The sequence below is a fragment of the Acomys russatus genome, chromosome 26 (assembly GCF_903995435.1).
Source record: "Acomys russatus chromosome 26, mAcoRus1.1, whole genome shotgun sequence".
In the NCBI taxonomy this organism is placed as follows: Eukaryota; Metazoa; Chordata; class Mammalia; order Rodentia; family Muridae; genus Acomys; species Acomys russatus.
This window is the reverse complement of record NC_067162.1, coordinates 21,381,284-21,408,122: the sequence shown is the minus strand read 5'-3', so window position 1 is coordinate 21,408,122 and position 26,839 is coordinate 21,381,284. Positions and strand designations below refer to the sequence as shown.

Below are 26,839 nucleotides of genomic sequence, written 5' to 3'. Positions count from 1 at the left end.
AGAGAGGAGGGGGAGTGGGCCAGGGGGCATTACTGAGGGACCTTGCTGATGCTGTAGCTGCCCAGCCTGCTGGGTGATGGAAGGGAGGTTCTGATTTGGCTCCACCTTTAAACACGGACACAGAACCGCAGGTGGATCCCAGTTGACCACCCACACCCAGGCCCACAGCACTCTAATTCCTGCAGTCTTGGGCCTGTGGTGGAATCTTTTGCCTCCACAAAGACAAGGCAGCAGGTCTTCTGAAAGGGAAGATTCTAGAGACAAAGAGGCCCCGTTACCCAACTTTCTCTCCAGGGCCATCCCTGAGCAAATCTTGCTCAAGTTATCTCTCAAGCTACCCAAAGCCCAGTCCAGGTGGGTGGGAGGACTGAGTGGCCTTGCCTGGCTCTTCCCATAGCTCCTAGATGTGGTCATTTGGGAAGCTGGGTTTCCTCTTTTATCATCACCAAACGCCAGCTCCCTACTGTTCCCCCACACTCTTCTAACCCCTGGCCACCCTCCTGTACTCCATCCCAAGAGCAAGGTGTTCCTCAGCATCCCAGCTTGACTCCCACCTGTCTGCCCTGCTACATGCTAGGCATGTAAACAGAGCCACACTCGCTGGCTGTACATTTATTTAATCAGTGCAGTTATTTACAGAACAAAACGATGAGGATGGTTGCCGCCCCCACCCCTCGCTGGCTCTCGGGTTCTGCAGAAGTGATGTCTAGTGAGAGCTGCGGGACTCCGATCCCCGCCCACCTCCAGTGCTAGGCTATGAGAATCCACCACTGCGAGAGAGGTGGTGGCCCAGAGGATGCTGGGTGACAGAGCCAGCTGTACAGTACCATTTCCCACAGAAGCCTCCTGCTGACTCCAGAATGGAAAGAGGAAAGGAGGCCCCCTTTTACCCTTGGGGCAGATTTCCCAGGCCATAGTGGATTCCTTTGGGGGGGGGTTCCACAGTCTCTGTGCGGGGTAAGCCGCTGGCCTGAGCCTCACAGTGTCGTGTGGGGACAGGGCTCTGGAAGGGAGGAAGCCCATAAGCCTGGTCTGTGACATCCTGAGCATCCATACCATCTGGCATTGTCTGGGGATCTCGGGTACCCTAGTCTGTGCACCACCTCCCAGTCCCATCTCTCCAAGGGTTGGGACAAAGACAACAGAAGCCAGAGAGTAGGGGAGAGTGCCCAGCCTCCTGAGACCTGTGGGGGTAATGAAAGAGAATGTGGGCAGCCTAAGGAAGGAGAGGCTAGTGGTGAGCATTGGGAGGGGAGCCCTGTAGGCTCCCTTTGGTCCTTGCTGAGACAGGTCCAGGGCCCCTTCCCAGAGGAAAGAAGCTGCAGGCCCAGGGGCGAGTGGGAGCTGCTGCATGTACAGGATGGGAAGGCCTTTTGGGCTTCTGGGCTCTCAGAGGAACCAAGCCTCATGGTAATCAGGGTGGCCCCTGGGCCCTCTGCTCCTCCTAAGGCAAATTCAGGAGGATGGAGCCCCATGGGCTGCTTCAAGGCAAACACAGCTCTTGTCATGGGAGGAGAGAGGTTTGGGCTGAGGAGACCCAGAGCTGAAGAAGCTTCCCAGCCTCCTTCCGCCTTCCAGAAGTGAGACTCTGTCCCTTAGTCCCTGTATGGAGCAGTACACTCAAGAGACTCTAAGCATCACTTGGCCCCAGTCAGGACAGCAGGGACAGATTCTGAAAGAAGGTGCCAAAGGGGGAAGAAAAAAAAAAGACACCTGGGCATAAATAAAGGAGGGCAGGGACAGGACTGACCGGGGAATGTGCGTGGCTAGCAGGGGGACCCCACTGGGCTGAGGGAGCATCTGGAACCACGCGCCTGCCCCCTGCGGACCTGAGCACCGATGCTTTGGGCGGTAGGTGGTCACACCCACTCCTGCAGCGAACGCTTGCAGTAGAGCAGCATGCGGGGTGCACCCTTGCGCTGCATCTGCACCAAGGCGAAGGCCAGGCCCAGCACACAGAGCAGCAACAGCAAGGGGACCAGCACCACTACCACGTTCACTGTCCGAACCACCTCCTCCATCTGCACCACCACGCGGCTGCCCTCATCCTTGTCACCCAGGTCCTCTTCTTTGCTGTCGCCATCCACCTCAGGCTCTGCACCCCCGTTGGGGTTGAAGGGTGGACGAGCCACGTCCGGCCACCGAGGTCTGGGCTCCACATGCTCCTGGCAGCCCATGAAGTCCCGCAGGATGGATTTGGGGTGGCCGGGTTCCATCCGCAGGCGCTCATTGTTGAATTTCCAGTATTTGGTGCCCTTGTAGAAGTAGGTGTAGGCTAGAGGGACAGACAGGCGAGAACAGTTTCAGGCTGGGGAGGGTTTGGAACTTGTCGGTAGAACACCTGCGGAGTATGTTAAGTGGTCCTGAGTCTCCTGGAGCCAAAACCGAACCAGAAAACAAACAAAACACTTGTTTTGTTTTGTTTTTTTCTCACTTGCTTGCCTGAGCCTTCTCAAGTCTGCTACATTCTTGTGGCATGTTGCCTTTCGGCTCCCAGCTTCCTGGCCAGGCTGACAGGATACAGAAGGGACCCACAGCTTGCCAGGGTCACAGTGTCAAGGAACCCTGCTGTTCATCTCAGGATTGGCTTTATTCCCAACCTTAAGAGCCAGAGCAGGGCTGTGTGGCCTTGGGCCTTGATGGACCTGGGGCAGAACCCAGTGCTGTTCTTTGGAGCACTCTCTGGCCTTGGGCACCTTGCATGCATCCCACTGATAGACACTGGGAAGGGCCAGGTTTGGAGCCAGGGGCGTGTTTGGGCTTTGCTGAGCACAGTGAGCTCAGAGTGGCTGTGGGGACAGAATCAGGTGATGAGGCTGGGCACTGGCAAAAGCAGCAGCAGGTCTGCCCTAAATCAGAGTCCCAGATAAGAATCACCGGACACACAGAGACCATGCTGGAGAATTAAAGGTGTCACAACCCCTGTCACTCAGTTACAATGGCAGATACTAGGATTCTTTCCGCAGATCCGTGAGTGCTGCCCTGAGAGAAGCCTGCTTCCGACACTGAAGTTTAGAGTTCCTGGCTTCAGCTTTGGACATGGACAGACACGAGAGGCACCTAGACAGGAGCCTCTCTCGCTGTGGGGCTGGAGGTCCACAGTAATGATGTAGGGAGGGGCAGGATGTCATGCTAGAGCGTGACACAATTAGGTACCCTCATCCATGCCATCATGGTGCCATAGGACCTCGGACAAACCCTGTATCCTGTGTGTGCAGCAGAGTGTGTGGGAAGTGCTGGGTGGGTCCTCTGGGAGGGGATGGACTGGTACCTGCATCGTTGCTGAGGAAGGCCCCTTTGGGAGAGTTGGGGATCCCCTGCCAGACACTGATGGGCTTGGGGTAGCCAGGGTCTCCATGCTGTGTCTCCTCGTTGAAGCGCCAGTACCTGTGACGGGAAGTATCAGGCACTGAACTTGGAGGCCCTGCTTGGGCCTCCGTCCTTTTCCCCACAGGGTCTCTCTGAGCAGGTCTGCAGATGAGAGGGCCTGGCTAGAGCTTCCTCCTTTAGGGGAAGGGGCGTAGCGAACTGCTTACCTGTCGGCTTGAAAGAAGAAGGTGTGGCCCGTGGGCTCCCACCAGATGGCTGTGTCGATGCGGTCATAGGGGATGTCTGTACCATAGCTGGTCAGTGGCTGTGGGTAGCCAGGCTCCAGATTAGCTTCTCGAAAAAGCCAGTAGCGGTTACCTGTGTGGGGAGCAGTGAGCTGGGTGAGGAGGGGCCTGGGTTGGGAAGGATGTGGCAGAAGAAACGCTCTTCTGAATCCACAGCCCATTCATACCATCTACCCCTATACATCCTGACACACGTGAACACACTACACACACTCAGAATGCTACTCAAACACGCATCTCTTTCTATCCTCTAGAAGTCCGTGAGATACTCATTTCTCTGTGGACAAGTCAGCTGCTACCCCCGAGCCCAACCCACACAGTACACATGGCCCTTCTAGTTCTGCATTCAGAGTTTCTGCCTGTGGGGCAGGAGAGACAGCTGATCTATCAGGGGTACTGCCACCCCCAGCCCCCAAGGCGTTTGCCCTGCAGATAGACTACAGAGATCCTGGCCAAGTGGGCTTGTGGACCTGTTTATTTCTTTCCTTTTTATTTTATTTTTTAGATTTTTCAAGACAGGATTTTTCTGTGTTATCTTGGCTGTCCTGGACTCGCCTTTGTAGGCCAGGCTGGCCTTGAACTCATGGAGATCTGCCTGCCTCTGCCTCCCAAGTGCTGGGATTAAAGGTGTGCACCACCATGACCGGCATTTCTTTTCCTGTTTTAAAGATTTATTTATTTATGTATATAATCACTCTATTTACATGTATACTGCATGACAGAAGAGAGCATCAGACAGAAGAAGGCATTAGATTCCATTTATAGATGGTTGTGAGGCACCATGTGGGTATTGAACTCATGCTGGGAATTGAACTCATGACTTCTGGACAAGCAGCCAATGTTCTTAACCACTGAGTCATCTCTTCAGGCCCTTGTGGGCCTGCTTTTTAAGGGAACAGCTTGCTCTTATGGGGATTCATTCTCAGGAGAATAAGAGGCAGGGGTGGGACTCCTAAGCTGCAGCAGATGGACAGGTACACATGCAGGGCCTCCAGAGTTTAGGCCTGCCCAAGCCCCCCAGACCCTTGTCTACCTCTCCACCCACACCTTGCTGCCTTGCCTCTGGGTGTTGAGCGAACCCACAATGGAGAATGAAGGTGCAGGGCTCTCTTCTTTCCTAGAGCCAGCAATAGGGCACAAAGGCTGCTTAGTCCCTCTCACACTATCCTGACTTACCTTTGAAAAAGACAAAATGCCCATCCTGGCGCTCATAGGCAGCACTTATGTTCCCCGGCAGACCACGCCAGAAGTGGCCGATTGGCATGGGGTAGTTGTCCAGGACACGGTTGTGCCGGACTCGCCAGAACCAGCGGCCCTATGGAAGAGTGTGGGTATTGATGGGCAGGCACATGCAAGGTACCTTGGCTAAGGGGTGGGAGCTGCTCCTTCCCAGGTCAGGGATGATCTGTCAGAGAGAGGCCGTGGAGGCCCTGAGGAGGCAGCCAGGCCGTAGCTGGAGAGCCAAAGCAGCTCCAAGGAGGGAGCTCTGGGCCAAGGAGCAGGAACCTGATTGCCCTGTGACCCTCCATAAGTCCCTTTTTTTTTCCTTGGGTTGGTTTCTTCCTGGTCTAGGTAGGGTCTGGTTGGCACCCAGAAGTTGTTAGCAAGGAAGGAGCCAGGCAAGGCTCTGGATAGGTTTTAGAGAGGCAATGGGAGGGTGAGGCAGGGCCAGGCTCTGGGTTGGCTGGAAGAGGCACTAGGAGGGTGTGGGGCCAGACCTTGAACACAAACATCTCTCCGCGGAGCACAGCCACTGTGTCGAAGTTGCCATCGCAGATGTTGGGGCCATACTGGTCAGGCCTCTCTGTGGCTCGGGGCTGGGGTGGGGGCCCTGGCTTGGGGGGCCTTTCTGGCTTCCCACCTGGATGTGGTGGCTGGGGAGGCCGAGGTGGCTGGTGGTCTGGCCGTCCTGGCCGCCGGGGCCTCACGGTAGGGAGAGGCTGGGTGGGCTGTGGCTTACCATCTGGGTAGCCTACAGAGAGAGGTGGGGGGGATCAAGAAGTTGAGAGAGCAGATGCAGGAACCCAGCCTGAATGCCAGCTTCCCCAACACAAAATGAGTCCCGAGCCTCCCAGCAGGGAGAGGCTTGGGCCCTAGCAGGCACCTGCTCAAGGTACAAGATCCTATCTCTCCACAGCAGATCCCCTTCCTCCACACTAAGCCTGCTCCACACCACACTTTTCTTGACCTCTCTGATGGACGGGAGGCTACCTGCCTCTGTCTTGCCTAAGGACACGCCCCTTCATGCTGGCCCACTCAGTGAGCCTCTAGGAAGAAAGGCACCGGCAGAGTCAGCATAGCTCTGGCTTCTGCAACTTGGACTCTCTACGGGGATGCACAGCTCATTACTGAGTAGCTGGGGAATGGAAGAAGGGACATCTGTCAGGTACCACCTGGAGGCACAGGCCCTGACCAGAACAGCTGGCCTTGGGGAGACCTTGCCACTGAAGATTTGCTAGGTAAGAGTCTGGCCTGGGGAAGCAGCAGCCTCAAATCTATGGGTCCTGGGGACCTTAGAACACCCTTTGTGTAGTAGGAATATTGCCAGGGACAGGAAGTAGATAGGGTGGGTCATTTGCATCCATCCCCTTGCCGCTCCAGCCTGGAGCCATAGCGTGGGCTCTGGGCGAGTGACCAGACCTCAGTGCTCCTATCTACAGAATAGGGGCAGAGTGCCTATCTTGCAGGGCCAACTGGTCAGTGCCTACTCACCATACAGCTGCTGGATGCCCCGAAGGTCATCCTCGGGTAGCTGGAAGTTGTCAATGTCCATCCACTGGTAGAACGGGGCCATGATGGCGCTGGGGTTGCTCGAGTGCTCCAGCCCTAGTGCATGGCCCAGCTCATGCACGGCCACCAGAAAGAGGCTGATTCCTGTAGTGGGGGCACGCCCGGTCACTCCGGTTCATCCCAGGCCCTCTGGGCTGCCAAGGACCCTACTCTTGCTTCTCCCTTAGAAGGGGCTGAGCTTCTCTGACAGTGGCTTCTAATTTCCCCATCTGAGAAACGGGCCAACAGTCCCTTCTTTCCCCACCTTCCCTTGGTAGGACAACAGATTGAGATTAAGTACAGGGCTCCAGAGACATAAATAGGGGGGACATTCTCTCCCCTGAGCCGGAAGCTACTGTGCTGGAGGGGCTGGCCAAGCGTGGGCACTGCCTGGCCTCCTCCCACCCCTGGCCAGCTGTTCTCACCGTTCATGTCAGTGCTGGAGAAGGTCCACGGCTCGTCTGCATCGAAATGGGTGTCCCCACCCATACCAGGGCCAGGGAAATAAGCATGGGCCAGAAAGCCACCCGCACCATCAAACGGTGAGCTGTCGCCATGGAAGCCGGAGGCAAAGAGTACCATGATGTCAGCCTCCTTTCGCCTTCGCAGCCGAATGTCATCATAGGGCACTTCCTGGAAGACCAGGGGCGTGACCTGCTCCCACACATGGAAAGCCCTGCGAACTGCCTCCATGGAGTTGTACCAGCCCAGCTTCTCTGTGTAGTTCTGAATGCTGCGGGTGGGAGGGGAGGAAAGAACGGACAGGGGCCTCTGGGATTACTATCCGTTGCTGCCGCCTTCCTAAGAACACATAAAGCTGCCACGTGATCCACTGTTAGATATGAATTAGAACTTGTCAAGTTGGGCATGGTGGCATACTCCTGTAATCCCAGCACTCTGGGAGGCAGAAACAGGAGGATCTCTGTGAGTTCGAGGCCAGCTTGGTCTATACAGTGAGTCCAGGACAGTGAAGGCTACACAGAGAAACCCTGTCTCAAAAAACCAAAAAGCCCACAGTAAGGCTCTAGGCATGGTAGTGCATGCCTGCAATCCCACCACTTGGAGGTAGAGGTAGGAGGATTGGGAGTTCAGGGTTAGCTTCAGCTACATAACAAGCTTGAGGGCATCCTGGGTATAACAGGAGGACTTGACCTTGTCTTAGCAAACAACCTTCCGCGCCGTGTCCCCCCCCCCGAACTCCAAACCCCAACCAAAGTACAGGTGCTTTATGACCCTGGGATGGGAGTAGCTGAGATCTGGGAAACCGGCTAAGCCACTCTGCCACTCGGCATGTCAACCCCAGGCGCAGACAGACCCTAACTTTAGCTGTGTGATCTTGGGCATTTGACTACATAGTTCCAGTTTCTTTATCTGAAAGGCAGCAAAAGGGGGAGGGAGTAGTACTTTCTTTGCTGGGTCCTTGAGAGGATTAGGTGATATATAAAGGAGATACAGCCTAGAACAGCGGTTCTCAGCCTTCCTAACGCTGTGACCCTTTAATACACTGGCTCACGTGGTGACCCTCCCAACTATAAAATTACTGTTACTTCATAACTGTAATTTTGCTACTATTATGAATTATAACATAAATACCTGATATGCCACCCCCAGAGGGGTCACGACCTGCAGGTTGAGAACCACTGGCCAATAGCCTGCATATCATGAAGCCTAAAGCCTGCACCCTCCCTGTGGATTAGACTTAGCTGCTGGTGCAGACAGAGGAGTGGGGGGTGGGGGGGCCTGACTAGGTGGATCATGAATTCACTCTCTGGGATCCTGAGTGAAAGCAGGACACTTGACCTCCACACTTGCTGACCCTCAATCATACTGATTCAAGAGCCCACCTGGCCATATTAGGCCAGTCAAGCCTGCAGCCAGCTGGGGCCAGGAAAGGACCAAGCAGGAGATGCTTGAAAGAGACCTGGCCTTCCCCCAGCTTCCTAGACTGTGGGCTGGGACCATCAGCACAGCTAGTGGGACCTCTTCTGGTAGGCTTCTGTGAAAACTTCCCTCTAAGAGGGGCTGGGTGGCTCCCTTCAAAGCTGGACCCATACCTGAAGGTCAGGTGGTAATTGCTCCACGTCTTTCCCGTCAGCGTGTAACGTTTCCGCCGGCGCAGGTTGGCTTTCACACGTACCCCAAACTGATCGGGTACCCCACAGCGGGGCCGCTTCATCCATCTAGACCACAGATATAGAGGGGTCAGTATGGGTCAGGCAGTCCGTCTCCTTCCAACCCCCTCTTGCTTCCCAGTTTTCCCTCGCATGGATGTATTGGGGGTGGGAGACTCTAAAGAGATTCCAATTTAAGAAGACTGAGCAGTGACTCAAAAACGTGTGCTCCCTCTCCCGAGTGTAATCCAAGCATGGATGGGGGCTCTTGAGGCCTCCTGTCCTGGGTATGTCAAGCTCCATGCTTCCCAATATATCTATATGTGGGTCCTATGGGAGCAGATCAAGGCCTAGCTAGGTTGTCCCATCCAGGACTTCTGCACAGAACTACTTTCCCATTCCCATGCCTGTAGCAGACATCACTAATCGAACATAATGCTTTTCCTGCCAAAGCTGGATTGCATCTGTCTCATCTCTCTTTTTTATTGATCGATTTTTTTATGTCTGTGTGCCTGCATGAATTTATGTGCAATGTGTACACACGGGTATTTGTTGAGGCCCTCTCAGATTCCTTGAATCTGATCTGAGTTACAGGTAGCTGTGAGCTGCATGGGCACTCAGTGATCTGAACTCTCCCGCCCGTCTTACCATCCTTAACATAAGGCTTCAGGCAGCCATGCTAAAACAGTAAGCATTAGCATCAAGTCCAAATCTTTTGCCATTCCTTATCCAAGTCACTCTCCTCTGCAAACTCCAAATACCAAACAAAGGCCCCTCGGAACAGGCTGAAGGGCAGGAGGCCCATGGGGTCTGGGAGGGGTCGCATGGAGGGACTCACGCCTTTGTCTCTTCATCAAGCACACCGGTGACAGGGATCCCATAGAAATTCTGCATCTCTGCAAGGGCAGAAGCCAGAATCTGGGCAGAACGCATGGTGGACATGTGTCGGCTAGGCTGGGGCAGGTAGCCATAGAGCCGCAGCCAGTTCTGCAAAGAAGCCAAACCAGGTTTGCTCAGTCACTGCTCACAGTTCCCAAGAGCTCCCAACTCTTCCAGGGCCTATGAACCCCTTCACCACCAAACCCCACTTCAGATCATCTCGGGCCTCATTCCTGCTGCCCGGCACATTCTTTCCTGGCCCCGTCAGGCTGGGACCCTTCTGCTCCAGGTGGCTGCTGGGGGGGCCTCAAGTGTTCAGAATCTCTGTTAGGATTTTGTTTTTACACACACAGACACAGACACACACACACACCATGCATGTGCACATGTATGTACGTGCGCAGGTGCCTGCAAATGCCAGAAGAGGGCACTGGAGGAACTGTAATTGTAATCATAAGCAGTTTTGAGCCACTGGATGCAGGTGCTGAGGACCAAATTCTGGCCCCCTGCAAGAGCAGCAAATGCTCTTAACAGCTGAGCCATCTTTGTAGGCGCTCTTTTTTTTTTTTTTTTGGTAGGTGGGTGGTGGTGGTTATGGTGTGTGTTTCATGGCAGGGTTTTTCTATATAATCTTGGCTGTCCTGGAAATTGCTTTGTAGACCAGGCTGGTCTCAAACTCAGAGATCCACCTGCCTCTGACTCCTGAGTGCTGGGATTATAGGCGTGAGCCACCACAGCCAACCCAAACCCTGCTTTTGTTTTGTTTTTTTCGTGACAGGACTTTTCTGTGTAGCCTTGGCTGTCCTGGAACTCACTCCATAGACCAGATTGACCTCAAACTCACAGAGATCTGCCTGCCTCTGCCTCTGCCTCTGCCTCTGCCCCTGCCCCTGCCTCCTGGAGTGCTGGGATTACAGGTGTTTGTCAATGCCGTTGGCTCCATCCTGTTTTTAATTAAAATATTTTTTAGGTGTGTGTGTGTGTGTGTGTGTGTGTGTGTGTGTGTTTTCCCATGGAATCCAGAAAAGGGTGTTGGATTTCCTGGAGCTGGGAACTGAACTTGGTTCCTCCACAAGAGCAGTGCATGCTCATAACTGCTGACCTACCTCTCCAGCATCATTTTTTAAAATGATGGCTTTTATTTATTCTTTGAAAAATCCTTACCTTTAATTTTGACTGGCTTGATCTTATGCAGGTCATTACACCTGCTGGGAGTTGATGTGCTCAACAGACACTCCCCATCTGAAAGTCACCGTTTCACAACTCTCCCTTCTATCCATCAGCCCTTCTTTCTGTCCACCCTTTCCACGGCTCCCTAACCTGTTAATACAGATGATTCATCGACAGCTGGACACATAGTTACATACACTTGGCACTTGGACCAGTTATGAGACTCTGCATTAAGCACTACCCACTGGGCAAAGAGGCTTCTCGGACCAACACAAATCTATGGGTTTAAATATATTTAGAAGGCAGCCCAACAGCATAACTATTTAACATGAGAACACTAGGTTCAGCGTTAGCAACTATAATTTTCTGGGTCATAAGCTCTGGTTGTCCTGGAACTTGTAGACCAGGCTGTCCTCAAACTCATATGATCAAACTCACCTCTGTCTTTTCAGGCCAGGGCTTAAAGGAGGATGTAACCATGCCTGGCTTTATTTGTGTATGTGTGGGCACGCATGCCATGGTATACATGTGGTGGTCACAGGAGATGGGTTTTCTCCTACCACATGGGTCTCAGGAAGTAGTCTCGGGCCGCCAAGCAAGCACCTTTACCAGCTGAGCCATCTCATTGGTCTCTTGCAGTCTCAGCAGGTGAGAAACCCAGCAGGTCCTAAGGCCTCCAGGTAAGGGGGTGGGAGTGGGGGGAGAGACAGGCCCAGGCATGGTGTGCCAAGAGGATGTGACAAGGGCCTAAAGCCCAGTGCCTGCTCTGCTGTGAACTGTTTATTTTACTTTGAAACAGGGTCTCGAGTCAGGCTAGCCTTCAACTTGCTCTGTAACCAAGGATAACCTTGAATTCCTTATCTTCTTCCGTCACGGGCCAAGATCACAGGTGTGCACTATCAGGCCCGGTTTCCTGCTGTGCTGGGGCTCACACTCAGGCCTTCAGGCATGGTAGGAAACTATCCCGCCAACAGACCTCCACCTCCAGCTCCTACTGTGTGCGTTGAATGTTTCCTCATAAGTTCTCTATAATACAGCATCTTAGCTAGTTACTTTTGCTGTGAAGAAACAGCATTGACGAGACCAGTATTCAGCACTGGACGGCCCACGACCTAGTTTTTAGGACAAAGGAGATGTATTTGCCCTAAGGGACAAAGGACAGAGAATAAGAGACAAGGACAGAAGACAGAGGATGAGGGAGAAGGGGACAGGATATTTGTCCCAGAGGGACAAAGGACTGCGTCTGGATAGAGAGGAGACAGATATGGCCCATAGAAAAATGGCAGTTTAACAAGGGGAAACCCTGTGTTAGGATGAGGTGTTTAATTTTAATTGGGCATGTCAATTAGGTGACCCAAAGGTGGCTTTTGAATGATGGACTTTAATACTTTGATAGCTGGCCCTCGGTGGTCAGCCTCTGCAGGAGGAAATGTCCAAATAAGGGAACAGACCTTGGTGGCCAGCTTTAAGATTGTAATCTAATGGCGTTTAGCAAGGCAGAGGGAATGGGGAGAGGGGCAAGGCCTGCCGGGCTATGTTTGTCATGCTTGAGCTGGCTGAAGTCCTTTCAACCATGACTGAAGCAAGTTGGGGAGGAAAGGGTGTATGTGGCTTGAGCTTCCCCATCACAGTCCATCACTGAAGCACTGAAGGAAGTTGGGACAGGAACTCAAACAGGGCAGGAACCTGCAGGCAGGAGCTGACGCAGAGGCCATGCAGGAGAGCTGCTTCCTAGCTTGCTCAGCCTGCATTCTTCTCTCCCCATCATTTCTCTCTCTCTTTCTTTCTTTCTTTCTTCCTCCTCCTCTCCTTTTTGGTTTTTCAAGACAGGGCTTCTCTGTGTAGCCTTGGCTGTCCTGAACTTGCTCTGCAGACCAGACTGGCCTCGAACTCACAGCGACCCACCTGCCTCTGCCTCCCAAGGGCTGGGGTTAAAGGCGTGCGCCACCAGGCACTGTAGGTTCAGTTTTCTTAACCAATATATTTTATTACGAACTTACTAACCGAGGGTACGTCCCTTATAACCTGACTAACCGAAACAATAGGAAAAGAGGATTAAAGAATAACAAAACCATAAGGATATCAGCTCTGAGGAATGATTCTCCTGGCGTTGCCCGCAGGATTTCTTCTGCTAGAACCTGGAGTAACCAGAATCCGGAACTTCAGCAGGAGCCCGGAACCCTCCCTTGAGCGGTTCTCTCTAGGAGCTTCTCGAAGTGGAGCGATGAACAGCCAAAACTATCCCAAGTCTCCAAAGACCCCCCGCCTCCAGTTCTGGGCTCATTTATATAACTCCTCCCAGGGTCTGTTCACAGGTCTTTTCAGCTGGCATCAAGTTGTCTTCTAGTGGATTAACCTTACCTGTTCTCACAAGACCTTTCCCCAAGGCACAGCTTCCCTTCGGTTTTTTTTTTTTTTCCAAAACAGGGTTTCTCTGTGTAGCCCTGGTTATCTTGGACTCATTTTGTAGACCAGGCTGGCCTCAAACCCAGAGAGCTGCCTGCCTCTGCCTTTGCCTTCCCGAGTGCTGGGATTACAGGCACGCGCCACCAGCTTCCAGCCAGACCTTATGGAGATATTTTCTCAATTGAGGTTCCCTCTTTTCAGACGACACTACCTTGTGTCACGGTAGCATAAAACTAGGGTAAGGTGTGAGAGGCACAGCCTGAGGGAAAGCTCTTAGGACACAAAGAGTATGTTCAGTTCCCTTCTAGAACTTGTCAGGCAAATACCATGTATCCACCTACCCATCATCCACTCTGCCAGATGTTCCTATATACTCTGACTGTGCCAGGTAGCATTCCAGATGGGGGCTGTAGGAAGCATGGCTCTCTAGAGCTTATAGGCTTCCGGGGGACCCTGTAATTGGAGAGGAGGGCTCCGAGGCTCTCAAGTCCATGAATGCCAGCAGACCTGAAGCAGCAATTCTAATGAACAATTCTGAGAAATGCCAAGAAAGATCAGCTGCCTCATGCCATCAAGGTGGTGAGGGGGTGGTACCCGGACCCGGGCAGGAGCAAGGAAGCAAGGAAGCAGAAGCTGCTGCCACAATGTCTGTTCTTTTTTTTTTTTTTTTTTTTATTTTTTAAAATTAATTTATTCTTGTTACATCTCAATGGTTATCCCATCCCTTGTATCCTCCCATTCTTCCCTCCCTCCCATTTTTCCCTTATTCCCCTCCCCTATGACTGTTCCTGAGGGGGATTACCTCCCCCTGTATATGCTTATAGGGTATCAAGTCTCTTCTTGGCAACCTGCTGTCCTTCCTCTGAGTGCCACCAGGTTGTCTCAGTTCTTTTTATTTTTTTATCTTGTAAAGATTTATTTAGCTGGGCCTGGTGGCACACACCTTTAATCCCAGCACTCCGGAGGCAGAGGCAGGTGGATCGATCGCTCTGAGTTCAAGGCCAGCCTGCTCTACAAATCGAGTCTAGGACAGCCAAGGCCACACAGAGAAACTCTGTCTTGAAAAACCAAGAAATAAAAAATAAATTTATTTATTTATGTATCTGAGCACTTTGTCTTCCTGTACGTTTGCATGCCAGAAGAGGGCGTCAGATCACATTATAAACCATTATGAGCCACCATGTGGTTGCTGGGAATTAAACTCAGGACCTCTAGAAGAATAACAAATGCTCTTAGCCACTGAGCCATCTCTCCAGCCCCCATGTCTCAGTTCTTTCCAAGCAGTGAAACCTCCAAAGCTCCTACAACGGGACCACTTCCCTTCTGAACAGCTTTCCTGAAGCCTTATGGGCAAGGCCATTAGGCTAATAGCAAAAGGCATGGAGCTGATGTATTGGGTGGTGGGGGAAGGGCTGCCGACAGATAAGAGCACCTCTGTATCACCTATTTACATAAGGTAAAAATATCTCCAGTGTATGCAATCAGAGACATGGAGGGCTGATTAGCCTGTCTGCAGAGCTGTAAGGGGCATGCTGGGGACAGAGGCTCAGGAGCAAGCCCCTGCACAGGGAGGGGAGGGTGGCGGCCTGTTTGCAGCAAAGTACTCCAGAGATCTGCAGAGATCTGGCAGAAGAGGTACTTTACCCTAGAGCCAGCTGAGGGGGTGGGGCTGCCAGACAGACAGGTCCCAAGGGAGCCTGGTGGCCCTCCTTCACATAGTTAAAAGCCTTTAAGCCCCCAGGAAGCAGCGTTTCCATCTCCCTATCAGCCAGTGCCTCACAGCCACTGCAGGGGTGAAGGTGGCTGGTGATACCCCCCCTTGACCAGGGACTGGTGAAAAGAACTGCAGCCTCCCAGGATGAGCTAAAGCTGATGTCTGGGCTGCCTCTGGCAAACACGTGTTCAGGGTGGCTGAACACCAAGTGTCCGTCCACAAATCTGCCAAGCGGCAGCAGCCACCGCCTTGGAGCTTCTTACCTTCCCAGTGTTGGGAGTAAGTGCTATAACGTGGCGTTCTAGAGGCTGGCCACACCGGTGTGTGAGGACAGCTTAGGTGCGGGTGCACAAGGCAGCCACTACTGCCTGAGAATGACAGGGACAGGTAGCTCAGGCCCCTGAGCCCCAGGTAACTAAGGTTCTGCTTCAGGACAACTGGTGGGAACAGTACCCAAGGTCCCAAAGTGAGAGAAGGCTCTATTCAGCCTCTTCCTATTGATGCTGTCTGTCCCTTGTACATGGTGGCTCCTGTTCCCCTATCTAGAGGTTCACAGGTAAACTGAGCAGGTGAAGCTGTGCTTCTCTGAGGGGAAACTGAGGCATGGAAGTCAGTACTGGGCATAACAAAGGCAGGATCCTAACCCGGAGCTTGCTATCCTGTCCATGAGGGCCACCGTCGAATGACAGATAGGAGGGCTCTGAAGAGGCCACTGGGCCATGAGGCCTCTCTCCCATCTTTAGGCCAGAGTGTGATTGTGGGGTGTTCCTGAGCCCTAGAGTCATGGCTGTCCTGGCCATTGCTTTGAGCTTCAGTCTCCATCCTGTAAGTATTTACTGATACTGCAGGTAAAGTCGCTGACTCCAAACAGGAAGACAAGGGACAGTAAGTCATAAGGGAAATTCCTGATTCTCAGGAGACTGTAAACAAAATCTGAGTAGCCCAGGGCATGGGCCTGGGGGGGCGGGGGGCACATGCCTTAGATCCCATGTAGGCAGGTAGATCTTTGTGAGTTCGAGGCCAGTCTGGTCTACGAAGTAAGTCCAGGACAGCGAAGGCTACCGAGAAACCCTGTCTCGAAAAACCAAAACCAAAACTAAACCAAACAGAAAGAAAAAACCCCAAACCAACAACAACAACCACCAAACAAACAAACAAACAAAAAACCCCAAGAACCTCCTGTGAGCCATTTAATGCTCACAGCCACCTCTTGAAAGATAAACATCTATCTGTGCGCATTGTCCTGGGAGCAAAGTTCAAAGGCAGCCTGCTGACTATTATTCAGAGTCACACAGCTGATCTGGGATAGGCCGGGCTGGCACGGGAGGTTTCTGTGGTGTTCCCATTCCCTTAGCCTAGTATGCTGGGCTCTGGCCCTTCCCAGGAACTGCACAGCACTGAGGCAGGGCACCTAATCCTTCCCACACCCAAGATCTCTGGCTGGGTCTGGGCACTGAGCCAGGCTGCCCTCCTCCAGGCCTGCTGAAGCAGTAAGGAGAGGCACAAGCCCGCAGGGAGGGCTTATCTGAGAAGGAGGCCCCAGATCCCAGGCCGATGCTGTGCCTATTGGAGAGGGGGCGGGCTGGGGACCCGGCCAGAACCATTACTGTACCGAGAGTCCACTCCCAGGGGTTTACACTGGGGGTTTGACCAGTAGCATAGCAGCCCGTCCTCCAAGGGCCTTATCAGGCTCCAAGTGATAAGAACAATCTCAAGGGTTCTGTTCTGTCTCTCACCTCAACTCCCTTGGTAATCTGAGTAGCCAGCCCCAAGCACGTTTTGCCCAGCCAGGAACAAAGGGAAGCTTGTCAGGATCATCAAAGATGGATTAGCCCCCAGGCCTTCCAAGATTTTTTTTTTTTTTTTTTTTTTTTATTTGGTTTTTCTGAGACAGACCTTCCAAGATCTTATGAGGTTTCTTTCCCCTGTCCCATACTCTCCCTCTGAGGATTCTTGGGGACAAACTAGAGCCCTGCTCTGTTGGCCATACCAGAAGGAACAGGTGCCGAACAGTTCTGGGATGGAGGCCCTACGAGAGACAGGGCTTGCTCTGTACTAGCAAGATGCATTGTGGCTCTGGGGAGTGGTGGAAGGCAGGGAGGAGGCAGGGTAAGGTTTCCAAAGCCACCAAGCCCAGCTACCCTACAGGAGGCAGGGTCACATATTCATCTTGCAGGCACTCCTGCAGTGACAGGGGGCTCAGAGTTGCCCTAGGCAGCTTATTCCATCTGTGACTCTTAGAAAGCTCCCCAAAGGCTGCGTAGACACTTGCCCAGGCCCAGTTGCTCGACCACACTAAAGGCATATGAGAAACTGACTGTGGCTAAGACAAGTGCGAACCTTAGTCTCTGTCTCTGTAAAATGGAGTCAGGCTGCCTGGCGGTGGTGGCGCACGCCTTTAATCCCAGCACTCGGGAGGCAGAGGCAGGTGGATCTCTGTGAGTTCGAGGCCAGCCTGGTCTACAAAGCAAGTCCAGGACGGTCAAGGCCACACAGAGAAACCCTATCTCAAAAAAACAAAAAACAAAACCAAACCAACAAACAAAAAATGGGGTCAGGCTGAACAGGGATAAGAGCTTGAATGACCAGACACGAGACTAGAAAAGGAAGAGAGAGCTAACTGGGCATGGTGATGCACATCTTCCATCACAGAATTTGGGAAGCAGAGGCAAGGCGATCTCTGTGAATTTGAAGCCATCCTGGTCTACATAGTAAATTCCAGGCTAGCCAGGGCAACACAGAGAGACCCTGTCACAACCAAGGGTAGCATGGCCTGTTTAAACAGTTCTAGGACAAGAAGGTTTGGGGAACCCAATCTACTTCTCACTGTGAACTTGGGATCCTTCTGCCTCAGGTTTCCAAATCCTGGGATTATAAGCATATACAATCATACCTAGACCATCATGAGTCTTAAAAAAAAAGAAAAGGATTTGTACAGGTTTGTGTCATGTGAACATGAGTTTGGGTGTTCCTGGAGGCCAGACACCTTAGTGGTAGTTGTGAGCTGCCTGACATTGATGCTGGGAACCAAAAATCTGGGTGCTCTGCAGTATACACTCTCAGATTTGAGCCATCATCTATCTCTCTAGGCCCAGAATTTCCCTGCCCCCAACGCCAGCATATGATGTCATCACCTGCCGCTGCTAGGTGTGTGCCACGTATCAGGGCCCCACCCACTATCCCTGCCTCTTGCTCTCTGTCTTTTCCCCCTCTCTCTCTGCCCTCATGGCTCTGTCCCTGTCTGTCTGACCGCCTGTCCACATATTCAAGTATCCTCTACTTCTCCAGGCCCTAATTCCTCTCCTCTTCCTCTCTCCCCAGGGCATATATGTTGCAGCGTGGCCTTTATCAAATATCATAACATCCAGAATTGGGGATTGATTGATTACAGAGCTAGAACATGCTAGACAAGCACTCTACCTCAGAGCTCTATCCCAGACTGTTTTTTACCTTTTATTTTATTTTGTTTTAGTTTTTCAAGACAGAGTTTTCTCTGGGTAGCCTTGGCTGTCCTGGACTCGCTTTGCAGACCAGGCTGGTCTTAAACTCACAAACAACAACAACAATAATAGTAGTAGTCATAATAAAATGGGGTCTCATGAAGTTGCCTAAGCTGGCCTTGACCAGGCAGCCCTGAAATTTGGAATCCTCCTGCCTCAGCCTCCCAAGGATCTGTGATTACAGGCCAGGACCACCAATCCCCTAGTCCACTATGTATTTTAAAGAAAGCTGTGGGTGATGGTGATTCTGGGGAACTTCCTAGGCAGGGAAGCAGGAAGGAGGCAACCGCCCAAGCCTCCCCCACAAGCCTTAACCTGAAGGAAAAACAAAGGGGTCCTTTGGCCTGTGGGCGGGCAGGGGCAGGGCGGAGCGGAAGGGGCCTTTGTTTGTCAGGAGTTTTCAACGTTGGCTAGCCACCAGGCTTTGAGTATCACCTGGACCTTCCCTCCTCAGTGATGGAATAGGACAGCTTTGGCAGAACCCCTGAAAAGACCCTCCCATCGTGTTTAGTCTCAGCAGGCTCCTACTAAGCAGAAGGTGGAAACCTTGCAACTTGACCTTTAACCCATATTGAGGCTCCAAGAAAGAAGGTTCTGGGTTCAAAGTCTAGTTCTGCAGTCCCTTGTACCTAGAGGGAATAGTTTCCTTCTCCATATGCAAAGAGTTAAAAGGAAGAAGAAATGTGAAAATGCTTCTAGAATGTTCCTAGACAGAATTCATACAATGAAAATACTGAGATAACGCCTGACGCTCTTGGGCTGGCTGTGTACAGCATTCAGCATTGCCTATAAACAGAATAGATCTCCCCATAGCTCCATCAAGCAAGTACCATGGCTATTACCATTTTATAGGCAGGAAAACTGTAGTTCTGACTTGTTCAACAACTTGCCAACCACGAATGCCACTTGCTTCTCAGCCATTCTCCCGCCCCCCCTTCAGCCATTCATTTTACCAAGGGCTGTGATGCTAAGTGCTAGACATGGAGCTAGGGCCCTCATGTCTCCATGGTGGTCCCCAGGTCTGAAAGCCAGCCTTAGCTGATCCAGAACTTGCTCTCCAGGCTGCATAGCTTGGGGGCTCAGTTATCCCCGGCTATGGAACACAGGACATCTCCAAAGCCTCCTGCTGGTGGCTGTTACTTGGCTCCTCATCTGCCTATCCCAGCTTCTCCTGACAACAGAGGAGGGCAAGCCAGCTCTTCTATTTATTTCCTCCTGTCTCACTAAGGGGTACGGCGTTTGGTACCCCTTGTGTCCCTCGGCAGACCCATGACTGCTAACGCACTTGCCTATGGTATGGCTGTACATTTTGATACTTTTTTCAGAGGGCGATTGCTAGTCTCTAGGTAATCTCAGAACACATATCCTTTGGGGAACAGTGCTCAGATGCCCACTTCTCAAGCCCTCCAGGGGGGCTCTTGCAACTAGAAGGTGTCAATGTGCTCAGGCCTGGGACCGCTCAGCTATCCCCAGGGTCTGACTCTCCCAGGATCCTCTTAGAAAGGAAGAGGTGTCCAAGCAGAGTGTCCCCAACCCCTCTTTGCTTCTGCTGACTCAGAACACTGTACCCAAGTAGAACTGGACACGGGGTTCTGTTCCTGCCTCAGTGTCCACCTAAGTCTTGGGGTGAGACTGAGGATGCAGCTTTTGAACCCTCAGGCAGAAGCCAAATTCCCAGCAGGGTAACAATGCCAAGAAGTTCCTGGATCCAGCCACAAAAGGACAGCCAGAGCTAAATACCTTTTGCACACCTACGGCATGCCGTTCTGAACTGGCACGGGTGGCTTAGATGGCAAGTTATTGACGGGGCTTTTGGAGAAAATCTTTAGGGGAGAGGGTATGGACATGTGAGGTTTCCTGCCCACATCCAGGGGTGTCTTTGAGAGGTCTTCCTCCTTGGGGTGGGACAATACGAAGTGAGTGTATCCAGGGGTCACAGTGGGCGGCAGGCCAGACCCACATGCTGTCCCAATGAAGCCACACAAGGAGGTCAATGATGGTTGGACCAAGGGACATCGCCAAACACAGTGAGATGTTAAGGGATGGTACTAAAGACGTCCACATCTGTCCTCAGCTGTGCCTACCACACCCCAACACCTCCCCCGCATCTTGAGAACGTTTGAAGACCTGGTCTCTTAGTCATCCCTGCTAGGAGCCCAACATGAAACCCCTTTCCCTTTAGAGAAGACCTGGGGCCTGTGCAGTTTCTGTTTCATGGCTGAGAAGGAATTATTAATATGAGGAAACTTACAATGACCATCTTGGTATACAAGAGGAGACAGGCACACAGACAGTGACTCCAGTCAGATCCGAAGATCAAAAGAAAAGAACTCTTAAGGCCAGGCAGTGGTGGCGCATGCCTTTTGTTAGGATTCTGCTTCAGCCTGCCTACCTGTGATGTCATTGCCTACCTGCCTCGTGGGGTGTGGCCCTGCCCAGGGCTATATAAAAGGACAGTCCTACCTCGAACCTCCCTTTCCCCCTCCCCTCTTCTCGTTCCTCTCTCCCATCCCCCCCCCTCTGGGTTACCACTCCTCCCTTTCCTTCCCCCCATGCTCATTTAATAAACTCCTCTATAACATAATATCTGCTGCCCGGTATCTTATCATTTTCTTTTTAATCATAAAACCTTTAATCCCAGCACTTGGGAGGCAGAGGCAGGCAGACCTTTCTAAGTTTGAGGACGGCCAGGGGTACACAGAGAAATATCAATTAAAAAAAGAAAAGAAAAGAAAAGAACCCAGCCTCCTTTTGCTCATCTTCGGCTGTGGTCGGGTGGGGGCAGGAAGACTTGTGACGCTATTCAGAGAAGGTGGGAGTTGGTGGCCCCACAGCCGTGAACTCCGGTGGCCTGAGTCACTTCCACGGGACAGGCTGACAATGCAAAGTTGCGGGACCGGGCTGGAGGAAGAGTTCCTCTAGCAAAAAGCAAAGGCACTCGGGTTGCTAGGTACTGCTAGACAATAGGACCCTGATGGGGTGGCCAGTGGCGGGCAGGTCATCCAGGTGGGGTCCCAGAACAGTGCCTGTCCATAGGGAGAAAAATGGGAGAGGCCAGGGCAGAGCAGCTCAGGAGAACTTTGCCAAGGAAGGAAGGCTACTGGGTGCTAGGTGTAGGTGTGTGGCAGCTTCTAGCACAGGCCAGTTTCTGGTTCCTTAGTCTAGTGAATTCCTGTGGCTGCCACCTGGGATGTTGAGAAGAGGTGGGTGCTGGCCTTGGCTCAGTTACCAAGGTACTCATAGCCATGAGCTAACCAGAGGTCTAGGGCTGTGGACTCCCTTAGGTGAGAACCAGAGCCTGTCTCAAAGGAAAGGGGATCTGGACACTGGAAAATTATAGCTTTCCATGTCTGCCATAGCTGCTGATAATGACACGGAGACCTACGAACTTTATTAAAAGCTTTAAGCATTATAGCTGGGCAGATACTGAGCTATTTTAACCTGACTATGCTGGCCTGGCCTACTTCCCAGCCACATGGCCAGTTACCTGCCATTTTTTTTTTTTTTTTCTTTTAGGTTTTCTGAGACAGGCTTTCTCTGTGTAACAGTCCTAGCTGTCCTAGACTCGCTTTGTAGACCAAGCTGGCCTTGAACTCAAGAGATCCACCTGCCTCTGCCTCCTGAGTGCTGGGATTAAAGGTGTGCGCCACCACAACCAGCTTGTTACCTGCCATCTTGGTCTCAATCTGGCCTCTTCTTCTTCACTCACGTTCTCATGGCAACTCCTACCTCTCCCTGGCCCCCACCTGAGACACCCCCCTCACTGGGAGCAGAAGTTCCTCCACCCATCCTCTCCTGCCCAGCTATTGGCTGTTCAGCTCTTTATTTGACCAATCAGTAGGTGGTGGAGAACAATGTTTACAACATACCAAGACAGGAGATGCTTCATAATAATGACAATGCCCAAGTCCGGCCTAACCAGATCTCTGGGTACAGAAATCAGCATTTGAATACACAGCGTACAACACCCCCCCCCAAAAGGACACTACATAAGGCTGGCCACTAAGGCCTCAGGGACTCTTTGGGCTCAAATAGGCAGTCCTGAGGGGGTCTCGCAGGGTTGCCTGCATGCCAAAAAGCCAACTCTAGGGGCTAAGACATCTGTCCTTCCACCCACTGTGGATTCCAACACACAACATTTCAGAGTCCTTTCCAGCCACATCCTATGCACAGCCAAGATTGTGTTTCCAAAGTCAATCCTAGCCAAGACCACCATGGCTCTCTTATGTGGGGGGTGGTGGACTATAGGCACACCCAGCTGTGCTTCCTCACTCGGAGGAGGCTCCCCAAATCTCAGGTCCCAGCGTCCAGTTCCTGGCCATGCAGGAGGTCCTTTCACAATGCACAACCATCAAACTCCAGCTTGGTCTATATAACCACAAACTCTCTAAGGGGAATCTGTGACTTAAAATTCGTTGGCATTTTCTCCAGTGGTAGTACCTTGGTCACTGGCAAGCAATCCCTGTAAGCCTCTGCCTCTAGTCCTTGTGAATTGAGTTGGGGGCCCCAACTTGTTCCCTGCAACTCTCTGACCTGATGAGGGAAGAGGGCAAAGCCAGTGGAAGATTGGCTTAAAGTGTAACTGGTCCCCCCAACTTTTTATTAAAATAGGGTGGGGAGGAAGCAGACTTCCCATTGGAAAAATCTCTCAGGAAGACTACAAAAGCGAGTAAGCCTTCGGGGCTGGGATGGCCATATGGGCTGCCTGCAAATATCAACAGTGCTCGATCAGGCCATCACTCCAGGCAACCCAAGGACACCGAGGCCCCAAGCCTAGAAGGAAGATATAGCTCCTGGCTCTTCCTTCCTCCAGATTCCATACCTTGTCTCCCTTTCTCCCAGGGCTGGAAAGAAGGATGAGTAAAAGTTCGAAGGTACCCTGGGGTGACTGAGCAAGCACTGGGGATACACTGGAGGGAGAGGTACCGGTTGGGACTCAGTGCAGTGAGACAGGCGCCTGGTCACTCGCTGGACCAATCCAGAGAGCGGCCAGCATATGGACGTCAGCCCAGCTTCCAGAGAAAAGAGGCGTGGAGTCTACCCTGTTTCACCCAGGCCTGGGCGTAGGGGCGCTGGTGGGAAAAGTGAGATAGGGTCTGTCCTTCAGACCCCACCCTGGCGTGAGAATGCTTCAGCGCATGAAAGTCACCAAAGCACCAAAGAAAATCGGTCATCTGCCTGGGAGATTCACACCCATCCCCCAACCATCCTGGCCCGCAGGGCAACGCACGACATCACCCAAAGGAGTGTCAGCCAGAGCGCGAGCGCTGCGGGGCTCTTACTCCGCCTGAGCTCTAACTCACTACCCGCAGCACCCCACCCCTTCACACTCAAAGCCCACAGTGCGCGGATCCGGCTCTCGAGGAATCTGCACCGGCGAAAAGACCGGAGGCGAGGTCTAGGGGCTGAGGAAGCGGCTGCAGGGACTCAAGCTAGGGTAGGTCACTGTCCCGAGCGGCTTCAGGATGCAGAGCGGCTGCGAGCCTTGTGCTCTCAGGGCTTTGGGAAGAGGCGCGCTGCAGAGCTCCAGCCAGGGAGTGGCAGCGTGCCAGTCCTGCTTTTCTGTCTATGCTCTCCAGTCCCGATCGGCCTTCACCCCCAAGGCCCGGTGCGTCTCCCCAACATGCAGACCCCCGCTGCGGGCGTGGTTCGCACCCTGCACTCTCTTCCCCCCCCCCCCCCCCCCCCGGTTCTTACCTCAGCGGCGTACACTTCGGCGTCCTCAGACGCCGCACCGCGGCCCAGGCAGTCCAGAAGCACCAGTAGTAGCAGCGGGAGCAGCCAAGCTCGGCCGCTGAGGCAACTGCCTATGCAGCTTGGCCGTCCGAGCGCGCTCCGGTCGCTGCTGCCCATGCTCTTCGGCAGCCAGCCGGGTCCCGAGAGCTGCCCGCGGGGCTGGCTCGCTAGCCGGCGCCGGGTCCTCGCGCGCGGCTGGGAAACTTGCGACGCTCCCTGGCTCTCGGCCCCGCGGGCTCCTGGCTGACCTCGGGCTCCCGGTGCCTGCCGGAGCCGCTCAGGTCCCCTCTGCAAATTCCCAAACCCGAGGAGAAACGGGCAGGGCAGGTCGGGGCACGCGGGAACTCGCCCGCCGGAGAAGGGGACCGGCCGAGCTGCACGCCGCAGAGTCTCGCAGCTTTGGCGCGGTGCGCCCTGGCCCCGGCCCCCGAGAGCAAGCGCAACTCCAGAGCCTTTGTCTGGTTAGCGCTCCGGCCGCCCGGTCCCGCGGCGCCCCCTGCGCGCCCTGCTCTCTCTGTCCATGCCCAGGTCCCCCGCGCTGCCTAGAGCGCGCGCCTCCCGCCGGTGACTCCACTTGCCGCCGCGCCCAACCGGGCCTGGATTCCCAGGCAGTCCCGGGAGGAGCGCCCAGAACCCGCCCGAGAGACCGACGAGCCCGCCAGCCAGCTAGCCAGCGCCCCGCGTCCCCGGCGAGTTTGGCTCCGCAGTTCTACTCCCAGAGCGCGGCGCCCGCCGCTCTTAAAGGGCCAGTGTGCTCCCTGTGCGCAAAGCCAGGCGGAGGCTAGGGGCGGTACCTAACCCGAGGCTTTTCAGTAGCAGGTGTCCGCTGGGTTGCCCCGGGCAGGTGGGTGAACCTTCTCATCTTTCCTGATGGCAGCAAACCTCCCCTAGCCTGCTTAGCTCCCATCTCTGCTTCTGGGGAGCAGGGGTGACCCCATCACTCGTACCTAAAGTGAAGAAGGGAGCAAGGAAGGCGTGGTCTCCATTCGAGGGCTGCGTGTAGATTACCGCAGCCACCAGGTGGGAGGCGATAAGGACTTGCATATCGAAGTGGGCCGGAAAAGAACCTGAAGTCCTGTTTTAAACTTTAAAACACGACAATAAGACTTCGAAACAAAGAAGTAGGAGGAGCAAGTAAGATTGCTCAGCGGGTAAAGGCAGTGGTCACCACCAAGTTTGTCATGTGTGGCGACAAGACTTCGATCCCCACTTGGTGGACCGATAGAACCCGCGCCACTGTGGTGCGCGCGCGCACGCACACTCACACGCACAAATGTTACTTTTAAAACTAGCCCCAGAGTGTCTTAGGAGGCTCTAAAGTAGATTTACTGAAGTCGAGAAGTCTCGGCTTAGGACGCCTCCGGGAGCGCAACCTAGAATGCAGGTTTACAAAGCGCGGGAGTCTGCATCTCCATTCCCTTTACCGGGTGCGTGTGAGCAAATTTACTAGATTTTTCTGAGTCTCCAAATTGGGGCGAGGGTTCTGGCTCCTAATGTACACTCATTTCGTTTCCAAGCAAAGCCCGTTCTGCTTGGTCTCTGTTTTGTTCTATTTAGGCTGTCGAGGAGGCCCATCCGGATGGTGGCTGGAAGGACAAACCTTCGAGTGAAGCTGGGGCTAGGCTTTAGCTTTTACGCCAGTGTGGACGCTAAGGGGGTTGAAGGTTCACCGAAACTTCACTCAGCCCTAGGTCAGCCCTAGTGTAGTGAACTGGGATGCCACTTGAGGACTATGGGAGCCAAGGCAGAGGGCAGCATACTTTCTCACCTCACCCACAGGCCAGGGAAATGGCAGTTTATCTTACCTGAGGTGGGTCTTCCCTAGAGTAAGCTCTCAGGGTACACTCCCCTCCCCCGTGTGCCCCTCACATCTCTTAGAAATAGGAAACCTGGCAAAGGACCTTAGATATGGCTGGTTTGGGCAGGATGTTGGTGGATGCCTTTAATCCCAAAACTCAGGAGGCAGAGGCAGGCGAATCTCTGTGAATTCGAGGTCAGCCTGATCTACAGAGCAAGTTCCAGGACAGCCAGCCCTACACAGAGAAACACTGTCTTAAAAAAAAAAAAAAAAAAAAAAAAAAAAGAGTGGAGTTTGGAGAAAAGGTAGAGACAGTCTCTCCCCTTTCCTCTAGTGGACTTCCCTGTGGGGTCCCTACCTGGGAAACCAGTTTCTGAATTCTCTAATTTGAAATTTGATTTTGAGAAATGTCCAGTGTCTGGTGTACAACAGCCTCTTGTTCAGGTGTACTGTAATCATTTGCAAAATTTATCTCCAACCATTTTTTAAAAGCTAAGTTTACTGGGTTACCTAATAATAAATAAAATCTCAGGTAGGTGGGCACGGTTTCTTTTTCGTAGGCCAAGCTGGCCTGGTCACAGAGTCAAATGCTACCTACCTCTCCCTCTGGAGTGCTGGGGTTGGAGGCATGTGCCACCACGCCCAGCTGCAGAAATGGAGTCTTATGTGAGGGGTTTTACAGAAAATTCTGGAATTCTGGATTTTTAGCCAGGACTCTGGGTTTCTGCCTCAAGTCGATTTTACTGGACTTTGGGACATTTGTTTGCTATTGAGCTTTACCTTCTTTTTAGTAAAAGGAGGGTTCTGGTTCAGCTAACAGTTGAATAAATGAGTTCTTTTCCTCAGTGAAGTTGCTGTGGGCTAAACCTAGGATGTCAGGACATCTGTGTCCTAGCCACCCAGTTATTTAAGGGTTCCTCAGGCAGTGTCTGAGGATGAAACTGAAGGGACTTTGATTAACGCTGTAGCTCCTCTTGCTTTTCATTACCTGATTTTTGTTAATGATTTATTTTTATGTGCGTTGGTGTTTTGCCTGCATGTGTGTCTGTGAGAGGGTGTTGGATCCCCTGGAACTGGAGTTACAGACAGTTGTGAGCTGCCATGTGGATGCTGGGAATTGAACCCTGGTCCTCTGGAAGAGC

General features: G+C 52.8%; 1 protein-coding gene across 1 annotated transcript; it reads right to left on the bottom strand.

Annotated features, from left to right (window-relative positions):
* Positions 1–1,777: 1,777 nt before the first annotated feature.
* Positions 1,778–24,943, bottom strand: Mmp15 (matrix metallopeptidase 15). Its single transcript, XM_051168705.1, has 10 exons — positions 23,861–24,943; positions 9,333–9,481; positions 8,438–8,563; positions 6,809–7,116; positions 6,327–6,488; positions 5,333–5,586; positions 4,791–4,929; positions 3,537–3,687; positions 3,272–3,387; positions 1,778–2,275 (listed from the first exon to the last, which is right to left on the bottom strand). The coding sequence occupies exons 1-10, from the start codon at positions 24,014–24,016 to the stop codon at positions 1,860–1,862; spliced, it is 1,977 nt and encodes a 658-aa protein (XP_051024662.1). The 5' UTR covers positions 24,017–24,943; the 3' UTR covers positions 1,778–1,859.
* Between the last annotated feature and the right edge of the window lie 1,896 nt (positions 24,944–26,839).

What these genes read in the sequence shown, in the direction of transcription:
- Mmp15 (XM_051168705.1), bottom strand. Translation starts at nt 24,016, where the DNA reads ATGGGCAGCAGCGACCGGAGCGCGCTCGGACGGCCAAGCTGCATAGGC. An exon ending in AATTACCACCTGACCTTCAG is followed by an intron (nt 7,117 to 8,437) that starts GTATGGGTCCAG and finishes TCCCACCCGCAG; the next exon opens with CATTCAGAACTACACAGAGA. An exon ending in GAGAGATGTTTGTGTTCAAG is followed by an intron (nt 4,930 to 5,332) that starts GTCTGGCCCCAC and finishes ACTCTTCCATAG; the next exon opens with GGCCGCTGGTTCTGGCGAGT.